This window comes from Coloeus monedula, assembly GCF_965178545.1.
Source record: "Coloeus monedula genome assembly, chromosome: 14".
Lineage (NCBI taxonomy): Eukaryota > Metazoa > Chordata > Aves > Passeriformes > Corvidae > Coloeus > Coloeus monedula.
In genome coordinates, this window is record NC_138794.1 from 458646 (window position 1) to 476508 (window position 17863).

At 36.5% G+C, this 17863-nt stretch overlaps 1 protein-coding gene across 1 annotated transcript in view; it reads right to left on the reverse strand.

Moving 5' to 3' along the window:
* UNC13C (unc-13 homolog C) overlaps positions 1-17863 on the reverse strand; it is a gene marked incomplete at its 5' end in the record, with an annotated part of 125735 nt that overhangs the window by 3238 nt on the left and 104634 nt on the right. The window contains 4 exons of the mRNA XM_082290746.1: positions 9941-10088; positions 13636-13716; positions 14750-14806; positions 16621-16744. Of these exons, the coding sequence (XP_082146872.1) occupies positions 9941-10088; positions 13636-13716; positions 14750-14806; positions 16621-16744 (410 nt within the window). The remainder of the gene's footprint in view (positions 1-9940; positions 10089-13635; positions 13717-14749; positions 14807-16620; positions 16745-17863) is intronic.

Here is a 17863-nt window from a genome sequence, read left to right on the forward strand (position 1 = left end):
GTTGTTTTGGCCTGATCTGTAATTATGTTCTCTACATGGGATGAACATTGCAAAGTCAATTAAATACTCTTACCCCAAGTGTTACTGCTTCAGAGAACAAGCCCTTTTTTACCTGGTACATCAAAATGTGGAGATTCAGTGATCATTTAACATGCTCAGAACCCTTGAATATTATTCTACATTTCCAAGCTTTCAGGTGAGTTTGGCTTAGAACTGTTGTGAACCTACTTTTGAAACACAGTCAGTAGTGTTTTAGCAAAAATGCACAGTGTCAATACCTTACTGTATTACAGCTGTTACTTCTGAATTGCAGGGTACCTGTACAGCTTTTGCTGTTAGATATATTTCAGTATCAGTCAGAGGGTTTGGGCCACTACTGACATGTAAATAAGCAACTTACTAGACATCAGCTTTTTAATGACAAGAGGTGGCAGAAATTAATTTTCTTGTATTTGGATAATTACTTAAAGCTGTACTATATGGAAGCTCTAAGTTGGTGAATCATTCTATGTCTTGCTCACAAAAAAGAATACATACTTTTTAAAAGAATTTGTATAAAAAGAAGGAATCAAATGGACTAGAAAAGCTAAATAGCAAGAAAAATAGAATGGTTTTATTTAGAAGCATAGACTGAAGAATTCTCTGACTATAGTAAAATTTGCTTTTACTTGAGAAGAGAAAGGAAATTCTCATTTGGTCAAGGTCATAAAGCTGGTTTTCTTTTCTCTTGTATGCACAATGTCATTAGGCCATGTATCAGTGACTAGCAGGTTTTTAATGGAGTTACATTTAACCCAGGGTGCTGACTTGTGTGAAAAAGCCCTCCCTCATATTCCTTATATTAAATGCAGGCAATGCCTATAATTCAGAAAAAAGCTTGCCCAGGATAGAATTCGAATACTAAATATAATGTATTTTTATATATAGAGTATTCTCACTGGCTTTGTGATACTGTAAAGTAAATGAAAGAGTAGAGACTGGAGGTCCTAGAGCATTAATCTGTCTCATTCTTTAATTTTTTGAAATCCTACCTTTTCAAGCTGTTCCATAATGCATGGAATTCAACCTCAGCACAGGTACATTTTGTGGTGATAACCTCTTTATGAATGAGGCTTTTGATTCAGTCTATAGCCTTCCTTCAGCTCTGAAGTTTGAGCTGAACATACTGTAACTCTGTTCTGATTAAAAAGCTTTCAATGCCAAGCCAAAAGGTGAGAACCAGGAGAAGGGAACCAGGAACTTGCAACACCTAAATCTTAGGGACAAAAACTGAATGTACTGAGAGAGAGAATGAGAAGTTCTTGAACTCTCTCCCAATCACAGTTAATAATAATTTACCCCTGACTACAGTGGAAGACGAGGTAAACTGATCCTGAATGTCACTGAAAATATCAGCCAGTATCAGTTACTTGTTTTAGCCTCCAGCTTAAAAAAATCCCCAAACCAAAACCCTGGGAATGTTTTAAAAGAAGACAATTAGCATTTTCATTAGATATCCTTGAGAGCAGCTGGTGGGTGATGGTAATAGTGAAGTGTGCTGTGTTAACCTCTAATAATGACAGGTAGGATTTCACCAAGACAAAAATCTATGAATCTGTAAGGTTAGACTTCTGTTTCTCCAACTGTTTTATTAACTTATACAAAATGTATTCTTGTACAGGTCTCCTAATTGGTATCTCTTTCCTTTTCCTAGTAGTCCATAATTTACAACAGTGCTCCAAGCAGTACTGCAAATATATAGTGGGATAGGCCTTGTATGTACAGTAGAGCTTGATATGGTTATAAAGAAATTTGTGCACAACATCACCCAGTTTTATACTAAAAGCAGCTGACATTGAAATGACCCTAACATTCAGTATTGCTGAGAAGCCCTCCTTTGCAGAGCATCTCAGCCAGCAGAGATAATTTCTAGTGGAGTCTAGAATATAAACTTGGTTTCTTTTAGTAATCACGCAACCCTATTTCTCTTCCTGACCTGCTGAGCAAACTAGAGATACAATTCCAGGACATTTAGTATTTGCTTACAGCATCTCTTGTTGACATTCAGTAACTATGGTACTTCATTTTAAAGTCTCTCATCTGTCTATTTCTGCTGTTTTGTTTTCTTTTTTGCTACCAGTTCTTTTACAGTCACAGCAGGAATTAGTGATTCTGATCGACTATAGAAAGGTCTATTTATCCTACTGCATTTAATAAGCCAATTTAGCTGACAATAAATATCTCTCTGTGCACAGCAGAGGATGATTGCACTTTTCTTTCTTTAATACTGTAATATAACTCATTCGAAGACTAACAAACTTATAAATTATTCTGCCTTATGTTTGAAAACCTTATGGATGTTTAATTATTACTCCTTGCTTTCTAATATCTGCTTTACATTTTATTTGTTGGTATATTCATATGATTCAAAATACAGCATCCTCTTACTGGTGGGTCTTAAAGTGATCACATGCATTTAAAGTGCAGTCATTCATTCGCAGTAAATAAACTGTAAAGGAGAAAAAGGATCTCCTCTGGCCAAAGATGCTCACTCCTCAGTGACCAGTAAGGCCTTGAGTTAGGCTTTTATTCCTCCTTATTTAGCACCTGCAATGTCATCAATGTGATAGCTGTTATAACACTAATGATTTTGACAGAAGACAGACATTTTGGACCAAGTCAAATGTTTCTTAGTCATGACAGTTTCTTAGTCATAATTGCTGCATGTGCACAGAGAAATTCCCTTGCCTTCTATTCCTTAGGTACCTTTGGAAAAAGTGAACTTGTGCACTCTGATAGAGAAAATAGCAGAACATGCAAACATAAAAATGTCATGTATGTTTTGTAAAACCAAAACAGTAACTCCCCACATTCTCTAGGATAATACTCCTGCTAAATGCAAGAGACTTCTGCTGAATCAGTCTGTGATTGTGAACAAAAGTACGTTACTGTAGAAGGATTCATTTGTCTTGCTTGATCTTTTAGCAGCAAGAAGTTTTCAAATGAGGAGGACTGTGGAAACTAACTTCTATGTTTGCATGAATAAAGAGCCCCACAGACATAAACGGGATTCACAGAAAATGAGCTAGCATAAAATTTCAGAATGTGGTGACCTGCAGTATTTTTGCCCCAAAGTAGCCAAAGACAACAAGCAAGACTCTCAAACTTTGTATGAACATATCAAAAGTTTCTAAACCTGGGGAGGTTTACATATGTTTCTATTTTGGTTTTTTTAAACTCTGTCTCTAAGGGTTCAGGATTTCAAGATCTTCTTCACCTCTTTGAAGATTAGAAATCTAGTTCAGAAGAAAAACAACTACCTGCAAACTAATAATCATGCATTATGTGATTTTATTACCCAAGACTTAGAAAGCTCACTGAGCACTGGGAGCCTGGCCATGAGACCAGCTGACCTGGCACTGTTGCCTGTGGTAAGCCTAACCTACCCCATTTGCCTCAATGGCTTTTTCAGCATAAAGCTGTTCATCTAAATACTGCACCTATACTTTGACCTTATTTTTTAAATAGGACATAAGAATGAAAAAGTTGAAAAATATTCAAGCTTTCACAGTTTCCAATGCTCTAGGAATTACACAAGCTATGAAATCAGCACTTTAATCCAGACAAGCACGTGTCATCTTTTGATTGATGATGCCAATAAAATACGTATTGGTCTGGTGTTGAGCTGCTAATTTATTAGGAGATAAAGTATCAGGATTACTCATCAAGTTATTTTTCACAGGACTCTGAGACTGAGTTGCAGGAAAACCTTCAGTGCATTTCTGAATATTTTCATTTAATCCAAAGAGTACAAGTTAAAGCTGAATTATTAGGAGATGGATGGAGCAAGCTAGATGATCTCTGTGTTAGAGAAAAACAAGGCAGCAGAGAAAACCGATTTTATCATGATAACCACACTAACTGCAACATGTGCTTTGCTTCAAGAAATTGCTATACAAATGGTTGATAATTATTTGTTTTGGGGGATTCTGAGAACCAAGTTCAGTACTTGAAGGCTGACTTCAGCAACCATTTATTCCCCATGCTGTCGTAAAAAGATTGAAAAGATTTAGGTTTCTATTTGATTAGCAAATGTAAATAATTTGTCTAAAGGATCACTTGTTATGATGGAGTTAAGGCTGACAGGAGATTCAGCAACATCTCTAAGCCTCTCCACAATTGTACAAAGCCACAATATCAAAGTACATTCTCTCCTATTGGAATTTTTTTGGCATCAGGCAGTGATTATGAGGCACTCAGAGAGCATAATATGACAGGAGAATGTTGTGGTGTGAGTAGGAAGTACAGGTTTGAGTGCTGGAGTGGAATCCCCAGCTCAGGCCTTTCCCTTCATCTCTCCTGGGGAAAGCTGTGCTCCACACAGCCAGGGCTGCAATTGCACAGCTTCTTGGGACTCCCCAGAGCTGCATCTGCTGCTCTGTCCACGTAGGAAAGAAACCAGGAATGAGCCAGCTTTGATCTGGGGTTTATGTATCCAGCTGGCATCATCTATCCCTCTGTGGGTGTGTATGTATGTATATATTTATATATATGCATGTATTCTGTACAGTGTTTTACCCAGACAACACACATGCCTCTCAAGAGGTTTCTATATGTATTGAATGCTCTGCTTCTAGTAGGAAGTAATTATTTTAAAACTGATGTCATATAACTGATGGCCACCTGGTAGCTTGTGTTTATTTTCTTGAGACTTAGAGGAAACTGATACACAACTTGTTTCTAATTTAGGTGCTTTACTGTTTCATTTAAGGACCAACCAGAAATTTTCTAATGTGGCAGTCTTTTAAGTGAATATTTTGTAAAGACCTGCTTACCAGCAGTCTGGTTTTTATCTATTTTTCTGCCACTATTCTGAATGCATTTACTTTGCTATCAGCATATGCTGGAATACTTTTATTCGTTGTAATTCTGCAAGTTTCTTCACTTTTTTTTCTTTTCTGCCCTATTTGTTGCTTGCAATAGTGTGCTGATTTCTGCAGCTTGCAATGCAGGTCTGGCTTTTTCTTTCATGAAATAAGGTTGTGTAACACATGATTCTGACCTCAATTTGAAACTACAGTGGATGAAGCAGGGATTATTTCTTGATTTAAATTCTGTCTGAAGTATGGGTTATGAGAGAACTGGAAATGCTCTGTAGGACTTAAATTTCACGACAGACTACAGGTATAGCTTTCAAAATATGACAGTTAATAATACAATGGTTTTGACAAGCAAAAGATGAAAACGTCTTTCTTTTTCACCTATAACTGCTGCTAAACAATTTAAGCAATTTTTATTTTCTGTAGTCTGATGTCATCTATCTGCTTGCCTAAATTATAGTTAATATCAGATTATTGTTTTAATGTCATTCCATATATTTATGAAATATTGAGGTTCTGCTTTGCTTTGTACAACTCCAGGTTGCAAAGGAACACAGAACTGAATTTTGGCTTGGAAGTTAAAAAGAACTTGTCTTCATTTTTGATTGTGTAACTTCGTTCCCTGTATTGGTGACCTCACAAGACAAGGACGGAGTTACTGTTAGAGATAAGCATATTTACCTAATGAGAATGAGTATTGTATTTTCTTGTTTTCAGGTGCATCGTCCCTTTTTAGCCTTCAATTGTCTGGCGTAAGAATGAAGAAATCTGATTCAGACCAGCTGAAGCAAAGCATTTTCTGCAGCCTTGTAAACACACAGGTAGGGTTTGCAGTCTATGTGTTGTGAGATGAGTATTGATTTTTCTGCTTAGCTAATACAAACTATTTTAAGTCAAGCTAAAAATGATTTCAGAGTCCTGCCATTATGTATTACTGTTGTATACCTTACAACAACAGCACCATTCTCTGATGATGTTTATAAACTGGAGCTGCTGTAATTTGTAAGAAAAATATTTCTCCATGTCCAATAAACAACCATTTTAGATGCAAGAGTGGTGTTTAGTTTGGAGAAATAAGTGGTAATAAATGAGAGCTAATTCAGGAAACTGTTTGAGATGCTGTCTTTTTATGTAATTTGCTAAAACTAAAATAGTATTTGTTCAAATGTTGTAAGTGTTGATGCTAAACAAATGTAAATATTCACAGCACTGGCTATAGTTTATGAAATTACTGAAGATTTAAGGAGTTTAAGAAGTGAAGGTGCAACTTAATAAAAGGGTGACTGCTTCTGTCTTTTTTTTTTTTTTTTTTTTTTTTAGGAATGACTTTAGAGAAGCTTTACCAGTACTGGTCTCAGCACTGAGTAAGGGTAAGTCAAATGTACCACAGAGTAGGAAAGTTCATGCAATAGACCAACGGAAGTATAGTAAGAGTTTGTCCTTTGGCTTTGAGAGTTTTGTCTTGATTGTGAAAATGTGGTTGAATTTAGCTCGTTTGGTTAAAATGATCTTGTCCTGTCTGACCTGAAATTTGTCCATTTTGTCTAGAGCTAGTATCAATGTACAGAATCTATGGTCTTTTGCAGAAGCCTTGGAGCTTTCCCTGAAATTCTCTGCTGGCTGCCTTCCAGCTGTTAACCAGCCATGGGTGTTCCAGCCCTACAGCACTGAACCCCCAACTGAGCCAGGTTTTACAGGTCAGGCTTGGCACTGTGCTGCTATTTTACAACTGATTCATGCTTGGCACAAGTGGAGGGGGCAAAAAGAATTGTTTGGTTTGGTTACAGAAGATTTTGAAAACAAAATTGAATTATGTATGCAAGAATGTTATCCTCTAGCCGAATTTAGAGGAAAAAACCCACCCACTTTTACAGCTTGAGCTAATGTTTATTATTATTATTAGTGCACAAATAGAGTGACAATTTCCAGCTGGCAGTAGTTTAGAGTAAACAAAATCAATCTATCTGAGATCTGGACCTCAGGTGATTTGCTTGGTAATGGTGAACTGATGGTACATGATTCTCCTCTGGCTGTACTTTACATGCTCTTTGAAGGGGTATCAATGACCACCTAGAGTGTTCAATACTGCTCACTCAGGCTTTGGAATGCAATTCTCCTCCCTAAACTGCCTTCAGGTTTTGCAAAATCCTTTAGGTCTATAGCAATGTCCTTTTCAGAGACTACAGAAGTGAGCTGCTCCATGGAAGGAGCCATGCTATCACTCTTGGCAGGGATAGCACTTGTGTATGGTTGAGTAAGAAAACTGATCCAGAAGAATGTGCTTGCAACAGGCACTGCAGAATCAGCTGAATCCCTTCTGGATAATATTATATGTGAAGGTCAGATAGGTGGAACTAAATTTTATTACCATTTTATAAATCATTCTCTGTGTTATTATAAAAGTTTTCTCATCAAACAATACTGTTAATTTATTTGCAAAAGAGAATGCTGCTCTGCATGTTTTACATTTGTGGGCTGGGTTTAAAAAAGGACAAGTGCTTAGCAGGCTTTGCTTATTTTTCTGGAAATGTTTATACCAAGGGACAATCATAGATTATATCTCCCCTTACTATCCTATTGATACCAATGTTAAAACCTGTAACAATCAGAGTTTCCACAGGATTTAATTTCCAAACAAACACGTTGAAAGTGTGTGGCAGATCTGGAATAACAGTTAAAGAGAAGCCTCTCCCTCCTCCTCTGCTAGGCAGAAAGGCAGGTATAAAATATGCCAGAAGATGACAGAACTTAAGCTATGTCACTGAGAAAGCTAATCTGGAACCTGTACTGTCTGTATCAACTTCATTTATTAGAACACATTTTTCTTTTATCCTTAATTTTCATAGTGTGGTTACAGATTTGTGTTCACAACCCTGAGTGAGCATTAAATTTACAACTTTCAGCAGCATAGAACCATTAGAGTTGGAAAAGAATTTCAGCCATGACAAATCATTATATGGAGAAAACTAAAAAAAAAAAAAAAAAGCAGTTACTGAAAAAGTTACTATGAGATTATGCTCAGCATTGTCATTTACTTATTCCAACACTTGTCTGTTTTAAAAAGTCTTGAGAGTCTATAGTGGTGCTTTGAAAAGAAAAAATCATCAGCAAAAGCTTACAGCAGTTAGTTTTATTATTCCTGTTTGTGTGATAATTTGCTTTTAAAGCATATGTCTATAACAATGTAGTCTCACGATGTATTTGAAAAAGGCAGTAGGAATTGAGCTTTCAAGTATTTAGTGTGGTGAAACCACCACAGGAAAAACTATGACTCCCTGAGTCACCATTTTAAAAGTTAGGAATGGTTTTATTACTATTATCTTATGCAAATTGCTTTGTTGACAAGATTTTTAGGAATTTGTGGGCACAAAGGCTGGCAAACAAAGCTCTGGTTCAAGCAGTCATCCTTCTTTAGAAATGGTGCAAATCATATTCTTGGCTAATTTGGTTATGCCTATTGAACATGATCCTGGCATGAACACAAATACAGGAACTATCAAGGACCATAACACACACTTTTACAGAGCCCCTACCACAGAATCAGAATTAATAAAGTTGGAAGAGACCTCCAAGCTCATAAAGTCCAACCTTTCTGCTTTCTGTTTGTGTGTAAAGTTAACTCTCCCTTCGCACACCAATTAAACAAATTTTTGCTCTTCAGTTTCTTAGAAAAACTGCAGCTTAGTCATGGTGAGTGAGAAACTATTTTAACCTGTGGTTAAAAGTAAGCCTGATTGTTGTCTGATTCTTGTAGTCATTACAGGAAAACCAAGCACCCACTTATATCTACAGTCATAGTTATTATTCAATATATGCTTTCTTTACATTTAAACTATACTTTTTTCATTGCTTTGAGCAATCCAATACTTACATCCAACTGTCTATTGATTATGGATTGGCAATGTGAAAAAATTAGGGCAAATATCAATCTAATTATATTCCAGAGAAAGCTGCTGATTTGCAAACAGGGTCATTTTAACTAAAAGCTAATGATACAGTTATAGCTGTGAGACTAGAGATCATAATAGATGAGGATTTAATTCTTTTAAATGAGGCATTAAAGGATAATGAAAAGTTATGAGTCACTTGTCTTTATGTTTCATTCCCAGTGGCTACATTTCTGACAATACTGGTGTGCAAATATAGGCATGGTAATGTGTGCACAGAAATTAACACAGACCTCAGGCTGAAATCAGGATGAAACACAGAAAATTCAATTTTGTGGTTCAGGATTTATAAAAGATCTCTGTTTATGGCTACAACTTAGATAATTTTTTTCTCCTGAAGTTACAGTGAAGGTATATGTTAAAGAAAAGCAAAATACACATAAAAGTAACACTTTTCTGCCTGGATCTGTATTGGTAATTTTTTTTTTTTGAGAGAGGGAGAAAAGACTCTGTTCCCTACATATTAGAGTTTTATAGCGATTTTCTCATTTGTAATATATGAGTTATTAACAGAGATCCTCAGTTTCAATATGGAAACAGCTTAGGAAATGATTCCTTGCAAATAATCTTGGGGCAAGCTGCAAAACTCATGTTTCATGCTTTTTATACTGTGAGTAACATATTGTACTTCAGAAGTAAAAGCAACTGATTTCCAGCTTTATTGTCCAATTAAAACTTTCTGATTCTTATCAGCTGGAGCAGGGTAATTCATTATCTCAGCAAATTGTATTCTTTCCCAAAGACATGAAGTGGCAGGTCATTTTTACAAATGCTCATTACATTCAAAAGAAATCCAGTAAAGATTACTATTACTTACAAATGTTCAGTTTCTAGAATGAAGAAAACACTCAGCTTGGAATATAATGTGGGCAGTGCTCCTACAAATAACCCTGGTGCTCAGTGTGCATCCAGAGCGTGGGGACTGTTCTTCCTGGGAAGTCACAGGCCCCTAAATGAACTGCCCTCAGATAAGCTCCAACAACTGGCAGCAGCATTAGATAACACCACATGAGCAAATTTGTGTCAATGAACTCTAAAATACCACAGTGGGTGGAGAATGTAACCTGCAATCAGTAATTCAGAACATTTAAAATGTGATTTGATTTATTTCTATGTTCCTTACAGATCACTTACTCTGAGAAGTTTGTGTGGCTATAAACTTCTTTATCAAGGCGTCAGTAGTTTGTGTGTAAAGGCTGAGAGCGTATTTGAGGGACTGTAGGTCTGGGCTCTTTTCCAGGAAATTCTTTTTCAGCCCACTTCCTCCAGCATGGAAGTATTGCTAAAATGAAAAACAAATATGGTTGTTCATAGAGGCAAATTATCTGAGAAAGGCCTCAGTTACAGACACACAACTTCAAGTAAAATTCTTAAATGAATGTTTTAGAAGTAGCAACAGGCGTGTGTACATTTATTATAGCACTTGAAGTAATTGTCATAATCTCTAATACAAAACTTCTTTCCAAGGGTAAAAAATTAAGCCTTAGGGGAAGAAAACAATATACAAAATTTTAATCTTGATCTTCATGATCTGAAGTACTCATTTGCCAAAACTGGACAAATATTTGCATTATTCTTTCAGGTTTCAGAGAGTGGAATCAGTTTTAATTCTTTATTGAAAACAAAACAAAAAAACCAACCCATCACAAACACCTCTCAAATGAAGGCATGGTTTATGAGCACAGGTAAAGAATATATTTAGGGAAAAGGGAATTTTGTTAAAATTTTCAGAGAGAATACTCCAGAGTGTGAAGTTTTGGAGTAGCACTGTGAGAAGATAACTACTGTTCTACTGGCACAGCTAGATTTGGAAAAACAAATATGCTTACTGCTTTGATACCATGCTGACTAGGTAAAAAAAAAAAAGATAAAAAACCCCAGCATATATAAATGTATCATATTTTCAATACCAAAGCTAATTTCAGAAAAACTAAGGGACAGATGATTTCCTTTTTCCTCTCACAATGAAGAATTTTTCCTAAAGTTTTATACAAGACAGTGTTTGATGAATTAATACACTTTAGCTACAATGAAAAGATAAGTGTGCTACATACCTTCATTTTGTTCAAACACATTGCAAAGCATTTTGCAACCTCCACTACAGTTCTAGGTCTCAAGATCAATAAACTTCCCACTAATGGCTAATTAGTAAAAACAAACAATGTTTTTCAGGAGCACTTGATGAGATGCAATATTGGTCTGTCTGTACAGCGAGAGTTGGGGACTGTAAGTAGAATCTACTCCTCCTGCCTTTTTGGAGTGTTGCCAAAGGAATATGCAATATGCACATTCCAGTTCACATCCATCCATACATATCCACTAACTGCTGCTTCCCAAGCTTATCTGGACAGCTCAGACCTATCGTCCACACAAGCCCTTTGCATTTAGTGTACACATTTCACCTTACAGTTCTCAAGATTTTGCAGGAGATGAAACACAAATGTTTCATAACAGCTATTATTTACATTTCTGTGTTGTTGGCTACTGACTGTTACAGGGAAAAAATATCTGTAGGAGCAAAGCACGGGGTTTGAAGTCATCAGGTTGCAAAATTTTTATATTGTTTTAATACTATGGAGACAGTTAGTGTCAGTTTAAAAGGTTCTGACTAAATCACCTCTATCTTCTCATCATTACATACTTACATAAAATGTTTCTTTCCAAGTGAATTATTTCATACTGTATGTTCCAAGCAAAACTCTTATCTTAGTTGCTTAAGAGTTTAGTCATGATTTCACTAAGGATCATAATCAATTTATAAGCAAGTGTCAAAATCTGTTAGTATTTCCTGCTACTGGTGACAATTACTGTGATTTTTTTAAAGTTGTATCTCCCAATAAAATATCATCTGCAGCAGCTACAACGGGCTGAAAACTCCATGAAAGCCAACAGCCATATTAAGAAACAGACACCTGACCCTTGTTTTCCTGAGTTTTTCATTTTTTTCATTTGCCCATAAATGATAAATTTTGCAAGCAAAACCAGCAATATGAATGTATCAGTACTGTATGGAACCAAATATAGAAAAATAATGAGTAAACAGGGTTTTACAGATTCAGCTGGATCAGTTATGACCCTGTTCCTTAGAGATGGAAACCTTAAAATAATTCACCTGCTACTCCTGCTCCTCTCTGAGTGGTTTCAAGGTGGTTTGTAGGTGACACAAGAGGTTTGAAAGTCACACTGACAGATAAAAAGGGCAGATGTCAAGTATATGGAAATAAGTGCTGGAGTCACTGCAGTCAACCAAAACCTGCCAAATGCCAAATACACAAGCCCCTTTGGGTGCTGGTATCTCTTTGTAGAGGCAGCCTGGATGTAGAGTGGAAACTGGGACAATATTATCAATGAACATTATGTCAGCCCAGAAACAATGAGGTAGCAGAGAACTCAGTTTCAGATAACTGAGGCCAGAAAGCCACTCCTCCTAACTGTAAATTGCAAATTAAGCTAAAAAATATTAAATAGATATAGAAATTGCTACAGTTGCTATTACATAATACACAGACTGATGATATGCTATATATATATATATTTAAGATTAAAAATTATTCTTTCACTTTATATTCTTCAAAGGATTAATAACACCGTCCACTATTAAATTATAATTGTCTCTCAGCGAATTAAATGAGAGGAAAAATAAAAAAGACTACTCCTCGCTGCAAAACCCTTCTTCACCATCCTTACCTTCTTTACCAGCTACCCAATTTCTAAACACACACCATATGCCATTTTTACCATTCTCCTATTCTTATTTGGGCAGCCATGGTTTTGCTTTTAAACAAACTGCATTTACTAAGCATTACCAAAAAATTATAGATTTTGATCATTAAACTTAAAAATTGCATTCCTAAATAAACATAGCAATCTTTTTTTCTTAATTCCCCAAGTTTGCCCTTTTTCACTTTCTACCCAATTTCTGCACGATCAAGGTTATTTATTAAGTATTTTGGAAAGAAATGATTTTGCCATATCAGGTGCTAAGTACAGCAGGCAATCACTGCCTTACAAATTGAAAAGAGATTTCTCAGAAAGCATTCTTAAGCTCAGTTTATGAATTGACAATTATAATTTAGCACACAGATATAAGGATTCTGAATAAACAAAGGACTTCCCCTATTTAATCTTTTTCCTCCAATTCTAGACTTTTTTTAGCAAAATGGTCAAAATCTATCAATGCCTCTTCTGTATGAGTTTAAGCAATTTAGGAAATTTAGGCAAGGTTAGAGGCCACATTTTTCCCAACTTTTATGTGTTTAGAACAAATGCCTTGAAAGGAAAAGAATTAGATTTACATACCTTACTGAGGACTTCACATGGCTTACTTTGGGAGCATACAGTACTTCAACAATTTATTCCATTTATGTTTCCACAACATTACCAATCCCAAATTTTATTTTTATTTCTGAAAGAAATGCCAATTCCACTACAAATACAAAAAAATGGCAATTGGGAGCCCTCTCTGTTACTTTTTACTTGCCTTGGAGACTTTTATTTCAGAACACTTGATCACAAGTATTTCCTCTTGTATCCTCAATTTTATACCTAAGTAGCTGCCTCCTTACATTCCTGATGTGCTGTCTCTTCTCAGCAGACAGGAAAATATGCTGTTATTCTAGAAACTGATTGCTTTCAAGTTATTTACACCAAGTAATGATCCAGGCCAATGTGAAAAAGACTGATAAGCAAATTAAATAATATTCCTTAATGACTTATTTTGACTTCAGAAACCAAACCCATGAAGACTGTATGAAAGTCTCCAGTTTTTTATCTAAAAACCAGTCATTCTTGGGTATTCCAGCATAGAGCAGAGACACATAAAGCTGCACCTTTATAGTAACTAGTGCCACATCCATTATTGCACACTGCCTCAGGGTCAGGCTTTTGGCTTCCTCTCGGATCACGTGGTCCTGCAAAGCAAGAGAAGACTGCAGTTGGTTTTGAAAGAGAGACAATATTGTGAGTATTTGTTCTTGGAAAAACAAACAAACAAAGCCGCCAAATGTCCCCCAAGGACTATGATTAACAGGGATTAATTCAACTTCAGAATGCTTTTACAACAAATTATAACCTAGAGCAATCATGACGTTTCTTGAAAACTTACTGTAGAGAACCAGATCCACTGTTTAATAGTGAGCATTACTTCTTTTCCTAGGATGTATTATTTCTCTGTTTTGGGGGATGGGGAAAGGTTAAAATTTAACTTAAAATAATTATATTAAATGATCTAGAAGTAATTAATTTTATTAATAAAGCTCTCAGTTTACAAGATGTTTGTTAATGCCCCATGTTTAAAAAAAGGGGGGGTTCCTATTAGAACATATTAAATTCCTAGAGTGACTACACTGCTGCTAAATCTTTGTCTAAATAAGAAGTCAGTGATTTCCTTAGGTAATATTTTAACTCCTCTAGCAAACTGAACAATTAGTCATAGAGGCCCAAATACCACATTTCCTAATTGACTGGCAAACAAATGACATCAGTATCAAACATCTCTGCTGTCCATCAAGTGGACGCCAGCACTGAAGTGCTGAAGACTGTACTGTAGATGTACACTCTATATTTCAATGCACATAAATAGTCCACAGAAAGAAAATTACTGGTGTTCTCACCTTAGGGCTTTTTCAGAACTGGTTACAGAAGCAAAGATAATTTTTTTTTTTTTTTTTTATATTTAATGCTCATAAGGATTAGTTGTGCAATATGGGAATGATGGCTTCTTGACCCATGTAGTGATCAGTTACCATATAAGCACAGACTTTTTTATTCACAAGTTGGTTTTAATGAAACTGTAAAATGATGATTCACCTCTGAGTAGTTACTGCCATATTCAATCTCACTATATTATACAAGAACAAGGCATGAGGTTTGGCCCCACAGTCACTAATATTTCATCCCTTTTTGTTAGCGCAAGCCATTCACAGCTTCATCTGGCTCCATTACCTTGAGTTTTGACAGCTGTCCAAGATCTTTGGCTGCACTGAATATCATCTGGGGCCCCTGTAATCACATTGAAAGTTAAGGACATGGACTCACGACAGCATGTTTGCTTTTTATGTCAACACAATCTTATTTTCTTCTAGAACATTGGCCAAAGTAACCATTTTGCAAAGCTAAATAAAAGTTTCAGTCGCACAGGAGACACATTTTCACTCAGTTGATAAGGCCAAGTAGTTGAATGCCTGAAGCAAGATTCCCTCCAGTATCCTAGAGCTGATACAAATATTGTACATTCTGCTGAGAGTGGTTTTGTGTTCTCCTTTCTGCTATCTCATTCTGTGCTTAATACTTAAAGCTAAGGCTGTGATTGTTCTCAGTGTGTGTCAGTGAGATGTTTGTCCATAACTGCTGCTCTCAGGAAATAGTTCACGATGCCTATCAGAAACTAGGCTGGTAGAGGCTACCACTAGGAAAACTCACCTCTGAACATGTTGTCCAATGAATCAGTGTAACAACTGATCCTGCATAAAGCTAATAAATGCTCCTAACACATGACAGAAAACAGAGTTACCCAATTCAAATGCTACCTATGTATTTGCAGATAAAATTTGCACAAAAAAGTTTGAAAAGCAAATTAAAGATCTCAGAAATATAAATTTGAAACTTATTAAAAGAGAGGTTGTTTCTATTTATGCATAGTTAACAAGGTCATGAGAGTAAATATGAACAAATTCAGTGACTGGAGTTCTGGCTATGATCAGCTCTACTCCAGAATTTTTAATAGCTCAGGTAATTTCATTACTATCTTAGCAGCACTTATACATGTTCTATTAGATTTTTTCCTGCCTGCCCAGCAATATTCTTCCATGCAATATTCTTTCAGCAGTGTTCTTTAATATATTATAATATGATTTAGTGATATGCCTTTAACTTACAGACCCTGACAAACAGATTTTTAGCAGCAGAACTGGTACCACAGGACGTGTAACAGCAAAGCTGCCAAAGACACACTGTGGCAACATCACGATTAGCTTGTCATAAGATGGTCAATTTCTTTTAAACAAGATTGAAAACAAGCAGAATTAACAGTTATGTTATCCCAGTCCCTCAAATAAAAAAGCAAAAAAGCAATTATCAAAAGGCCTCCAAGCCAGGCTCTCTCTGCTGATCCTTTGACAGGATCAGATGGTTGCCCTCAGCTCAGCCCCCAGAGCTCATGTCAGGCCATGCCCCACAAGACTCTCCTGTGCAGCCCCACTTTCTGAAGTACAGCTCTGTTCTCTATTCTTGGCAGGCTGTAAATGAAGTTATGCCCAAAGAGGACCTCCTGTCAAGTCTGCTATGAAAATACCCCAAATCTTTAGAGCTATATCTGGCTTAAGCTTCCTGATATTAATCAAGTGCTGCCTCAAGATGAGGAATGGCACAGCAGGCAGGGCTGGAGGATGGGATGGGGCACCCCTGGCATCAAACCTACAAAAATGGAAGTGATTGAATTTCTGATGCAACTGGGAAGGGCAAAGAACACTCTGTGTTACTGTGCATGGTGAAGCCGAGAAAAATCAGATTTAAAACTCCTTATATGAGAGCACACTCCAAAGCCAGTGATCCAGCTTCTTTCACATGACTGCATTCATAAAAACTGCTCTGAGTCGAGGCAGGCAGTAAATGAAGGAGCAAAGTCTTCCTCACCAGCTAATAGCAAGCTGGGTACACAACTTTGAGACACCAGAGAGCAACAGACTGCTTGCAGTCCAAGAATTATTCCTTGTGGTCAAGGTACAGAAGAGGATAGTGCCAGACCCCTTGGCACCTGAACAAGCACATTATTACAATCCTTCACGTCAACTGAGAATTACTGCTGGAACACTTACAGTTTGGTCTGTCAGTGGTGGAAGCACAATTTGTTTTTCTATTTTGTTTAAGACCAATTTCCAGAGCTCTTTCAAAACCCGTTTCAGAACTGTTTTCTCACAGATTTTTGCAGAGACACTTAAACTGGAATAAAACAAAAACAGAAACCAGTCACCAAAACTAGCATAAAGGCTTCAGAGGTGCTCTATCACTATATGCTCAGATAAATAGCCATTAAGGTTTATCTTTTCTCTACTAATAAAAATTTCTCAGTAACTAAGTTATTTTGCAATATTATCAGTAAATATTTTTTGTAAAAAGACTATCTAACTGAATGCTTAGTATACCACTGATGCATATTTATTGAAAATGCAAAATCATGATGAGTTATAAAGTTTGATGGATTATATAATTTAGCACTCCCACGCCCCTAAATTAAAGTTTTAGTACATAATTTGTTTATGTCTTAAAAATAAAGAGCAACTGTCTCCTGTGTTTTGTATTTCTACTGGGATGTAGAACCGGTTGCTGACAGCTAATGCAAATTTGCAGCTACTGTTCGGAAGCATTTATTTCTATATACTGACATGTCTGTGCAATCTTGCTCTCTATTACTTACAGTGAAATTAAATTTTTGCAGCACCTTTTCCATCTTCACTTTGAAAATTCTGGCTGGGGAAAACCCCCCGCCTAAGGAACCAAAAGGGTGTGTAACTTGTGTCTGCGTGACTGGAGACCTTGAGTGCAGGATCAGTGCCAGGCTGCTTGTCCTCACAGCCACTTCCAACAAAAGGCCACTGGTGCTTCACAAGCACCAATGACCAAGGACACCAATGTGCTTACAGATGTGCCTGTGCTGCACATGGCCTTTCAGAACTCATCACTGCTGAAGGATGATAACATAAGTTATGCTTACTTTCAGAGGCTAGAATGAGTTTGCAGGATCCTCTCAAAAATTAGCATTTTACCGAATGAAAAAAAAAAACCAAGCTGCTGTTTAGATGGTGACCAGGTTTTTGGTGACACAGAAGTGCATATTAATAAGCAGTGGGACATTGGGTACAAGCCTAGAACAAATGCCAGACAATTTCAGTATGGGAATTACTGTTGTTCAGTACAATCTTCATAATGCAGCCTGTGGAGGAGAAATTGCTTCCTTTTCAATGACCCAAAACATGACAAGACATGGAAAGACAAGTCTGTAGCTTATGTAAGAATTGCTCAGTGTAAGTAAACAGGTTAGGCATGGCAGTCTGCACACAG